This window comes from Octodon degus, unplaced genomic scaffold, assembly GCF_000260255.1.
Source record: "Octodon degus isolate 3935 unplaced genomic scaffold, OctDeg1.0 scaffold00043, whole genome shotgun sequence".
NCBI lineage: Eukaryota > Metazoa > Chordata > Mammalia > Rodentia > Octodontidae > Octodon > Octodon degus.
Window position 1 is genome coordinate 10196237 of NW_004524619.1, and position 4539 is coordinate 10200775.

At 46.4% G+C, this 4539-nt stretch overlaps 1 protein-coding gene across 5 annotated transcripts in view; it reads left to right on the forward strand.

The window, feature by feature from the left end:
* The window catches only part of Rft1 (RFT1 homolog), a 52778-nt gene that overhangs the window by 34436 nt on the left and 13803 nt on the right, over positions 1-4539 (forward strand). For all 5 annotated transcript variants that reach the window (XM_004631641.2, XM_023715670.1, XM_023715671.1 and 2 more), the window contains one exon: positions 1035-1179. In XM_004631641.2, the coding sequence (XP_004631698.1) occupies positions 1035-1179 (145 nt within the window). The remainder of the gene's footprint in view (positions 1-1034; positions 1180-4539) is intronic.

The following is a 4539-nucleotide window of genomic DNA, read 5'->3' on the forward strand; positions in this document are numbered from 1 at the left end:
GATGTTCTGCTCCTGAATCAGCTGGGTGGGTCTTGCCTCTAGCCTCTTTGCAGGGAGTTCTGCTGAAGGGTTCCATGCTGGGCCTGCAGCCTGGGTCGAATGAGGATACGTGGGCCCCGGGTCGTCTCACTCACTCTCCGGGCCTGCGCTCCAAGTCTATTCAGGATCCCGCCAGGCCCTGGGTCGTCTCACTCACTCGCCGGGCCTGCCCTCTGGGTCTATTCAGAATCCCGTGGCCCCGGGTCGTCTCACTCACTCACCGGGCCTCCAACAATTTCTTATAGAAACTTTTACTTGTTTGAAAACAAATATGTCTAACACTTCAGAATTAAAAGCAAGTTAGGTATATTTCTTACATGTATTAGAAAATATTTTGCAAATTATAGTTTATGGTAAGTAGTTCAAAATGAGCTAATCTGGTACCCAGTCTCATTTAGGAATATTTCCCTAAGTGTATAGTGACAGTAATGTCAGAATTTTAAGACATTTGTCAGGAAAACTACAAAGTTGGCTAGCCTAGATAAAAACTTGCTATCCATTGAAGAATAAATATTTTTGCCTGGGGAGATAGCTTGGTGGTCTAAACACCTGCCTGGCAAGTGCAAGGACCAGGTTCACTCCCCAGTACAACATGCTGTGCCGGAACCCTGGGCATGCTATGCCTGCCCAGAACCAGGCGTGGTGGCACACGCCCATAATCCCAGTGCTGGGGAGGCTGAAACAGGAGGATCACTATGAGTCTGAGCTGCATAGTGAGACCCTGTACCAAATAAATAAATAAAAAAGATACATATATATAATTTAAAATAATTCCTCCTAAGTAAGTTAGAAACTAAACTTCTTTCTTGTCATCTGAGACACGATTACCTTTTTTATTTCCTTTGCTAATTATCGTAAAAACGAAGATGGATGGGCTGAGGGAAAGCAGTGAGGTGCAGTTGGGTGAGCTGTAAATCAGTGCAGGGAGAAGGCCAGATGTGCGTGTATTCTTCAGCTCATGATTCACCAGCTTCATTGCCTTTCTCCTGGCCCAGGAGGACGTCGCCGTTGCTGCTACAGTGTTGGAGTCTCTGCTCAAGCTGGCCCTGCTGACCGGCCTGACCATCACTATCTTTGGCTTTGCCTATTCTCAGCTGGCTCTGGATATCTATGGAGGGGCCATGCTTAGCTTGGGATCAGGTATGTACTAGAATTTTTGTCAGCTTCTAATTTATGAACAGAAATAGTCTCATGAAATCCAAGAACTTATGTACACATCTCTGACAGATAGGTTCATGGAGAGAGAATTCTTGGATAGCTGGGGTGTGGAGCTGTCTCAACACTCGGGTCAGATGCGCACTGCGCGTGTGCCCGGGGCCTGCACTAGGCCAGTCAGTTCCCCAGCCTCCCTAGAGTATTTAGTGTGACCCTTCTCTGCCGCTGGCTTTCCTCTCAGACTTCAAGTGTGTTTTGCCAAGCACTTGTCTGAGCTTCCTCTGGACAAGGGAAGGAGAAAAGAGCAGGCTTTAATGAGTCTCTGCTTGGTCCTAAACACATCTGAAGATAGTAAATGCCACATAAATCTCATGGCCTGGTGCATAAAAGCCTCTGAAGGATAACCCAGAGCCATTTGTAGAGAATAAAATTGATCTTAGCAAATAAAATGGTATATTTAATCCACCGACACAGTTTTTGAAGGAGAGAAGTATTGAGTGTCTAATATTGAAATACACAGTGTCCAGGCCACCAAGAATCTCACAGCACTTGCTAGTCCTTGAGGGCTTCACCATTTTCAGAATGCACTGGGCTATATAGGCTAGCAGTCTATAAACCATTTGCAGGGTTTCTTCTTGGGTTTAATTAAGATGTTTTTAATTCCTCAGCTCACTAGACAAACACCTGCAGGAGCCTTTCTGCCTCCCATCTCAGTAGCGAGGGCTTTGTCCTGTTACAGGTTCCCTGGTGTGTTAGCGCTGCTACTATAGGGGGACCCAACTTCTGTGTTAGGCAAAAGAAGAAATAGAAGAGCCAAGCTTCAGCTCTATAGCAAAGGTCGCTAACTTTGGAGGGTCCAGCTGTGCAGCCAGTGCAGCGATTTGCAGCTCCCTGGGCTGTGTTGTGAGCACATCACCATCAGGCCAGTGCAGGGAGGCCTCATTAGGAAGCCATTAGTAAACTTATGTTCAGAGATTGGGGCCTCAGTAGTTTCATAGCCTCCCTGCCCCTTTAGAAAGCAGTTACCAAGCAACAACCTTTACTGTAGCATAGTTACAGGCTATCGCTAATAAGGGATCCCCTAAGTTCTCCTGGTAATCACCGAGGAGATAAAACGAACTGCTGTCATGTGAGTGAGGAGCTGGTGTCCTTCTGAGCATTGACAATAGATTTATCAGCTAAAGGATAGAGTTAAGTTCTAAGGTAGTGTGTCTGAGCTATTAATCATTTTAGAGTTAGAAAGGAGCTTTCCACATAACTTCTTCAGAGAAAGTAGAGCCTTGAGAATGATTCTGGCTTCTCATTCTCTTTTTTTAAAAAATTGTTTTTGTAATCATTTATTTATTTATTTGGTACAGAGTCTCACTACGCAGCTCAGACTCGTAGCAATCCTCTCGTTTCACCTTCCCCAGTGCTGGGATTATAGGCATGCACCACCATGCCGTTTTGGTGGCCAGTTCTGCGTGGGACTGGCATGGCATGTGGTACCGGCGGTTGACCTCAAGTCCTTGCGCTTGCCAGGCAGATGCTTAGACCGCTGAGCTGTCTCTTCAACCCTCTCATTCTCAGAAGCACACGTGAGCTGGGCATGGTGGTACATATCTATAATCCTAGCAGTTGAGAGGCTGAGGTGGAAGAATCATTGCAAGTTTGAGGCCAGCCTGGGCTATGCAGCAAGACTTGTCTAAAAAAGCAATAAAACTCGTGTGGATTAGTATGGCTCTTCAGAACCGTTGTCCTTTTTGCCTGGCTCAAGGGGCCCTAGTGCCACTGCCACAGGGTCTTCCAGCATTTGAATCCAAGTGGTCATTGCCTCTCACTTTGACCAGACTTCCACTCTGTGTAAACCCATGTGACTTTGAATAAGGTCTTGCCTCCCCTGGGCACCTGCTGGCTCTTCCCCCATGCCACCCACCTGTCCTTGCTCTCTGTCCTGTCTTAGTGGACTAGTGCTCTGCTTCCAAATGGCTTTACTGTGGCAGAAAATAGCAACACTACTGCTTTCGCTAACGCAACCCAGCAATCTTTTTGGATCATTTAAATAATTCACAAAACTAGATGTTGTTCAGGGGCTGGGGAGATAGCTCAGCATTTTAAGCAGCTGCCCGGCAGTCTCAAGGACCTGGATTCAGTCCCGGTACTGCATGCCATGCCAGTCCCAGAACCCTGGGCCTGCCAAGCTGGCCACCGAAACCAGATATGGTGGTGCATGCCTGTAATCCCAGCTCTGGGGAGGCTGAGACAGGAGGATCGCTGAGTCTGGATTGCATAACACGACCCTATACCAAATAAATAAGTTAAAAAATTTTTAAACTAGATGTTCAGAAAGACTTCCTAGATTAAACAAGAGAATAGAGACTGTCTACTCAGCCCTGTCACTTTGCTTACTCATGGAAGTACTGCTGGTCGAACCCCACGCCTCACACATGCTAAGCAGACATGAGCACTGAGCTGTACGCCAGGCTCCAGCCCCGTCACCTCAGTGGCCCCAGTGGCCCAGAGTTGTGCATTTGAATTTGCTTTCACCTTTGAAGTAGGCTTACCTGTGACCAGTACCCATCATCTCCAAATGTTGGACTTGGCTAGAGAATAGACGGGACTTTGTGTAGGAGTGTCATTTTGTTCTGCATTATTTGGGGTTCGCGCTGTATCTAATTAGAGGCTTCAAAGTACGCTGGAGACTGTTGTGAGAAATCTTCCTCATCATATTTAATTCTTCCATTCTCCTGATTGTTTGGGGGGTTTTGGATTTTTTTGAGATACAGTCTTCTTGTTCAGAGTAGCCTTGTACTTGCTAAGTAGCCCAGACTGGCCTCAAACTCATGGCAATCCTCGTGCCTCAGCCTCCTGAATGCCAAGTGTACAGGCATGCACCACTGTGCTGAGTTCAGCTTTTTCATTCTTAAGAGAAAGAAACAGGCCAGATACGGTGGTGCATGCCTCTAGTCTCAGCACTGAGCAGGCTGGAGCAGGAGCATTCAAGGCCAGTCTGGGAGTTCAAGGCCGGACTGAGCACATAACAAGACTCTGTGTACTAAAACAAAAACCACAAAATCAAACAAAACAGATATTCACTGAACTTCTGGAAGATTTATTTTTTTAGGCACTTATCTGTTGCTTTTTTTTTTTTTTTTTTGTACTGGGGATTGACCTCATGACTTTGCACTTGCTGGGTAGAAACTTACTTATATCACTGAGCTATCTCCCTGGCTGTTGCTCCTTTCTTTTCCTCTTAAAAATCTTTTTTCTGGGGTTGAGGAGATAGCTTAGTGGCATAAATTCCTGCCTGGCAAACACAAGATCCTGAGTACCAAATCCCTGGCCCCCCCTCCCCAAAAATCTTTC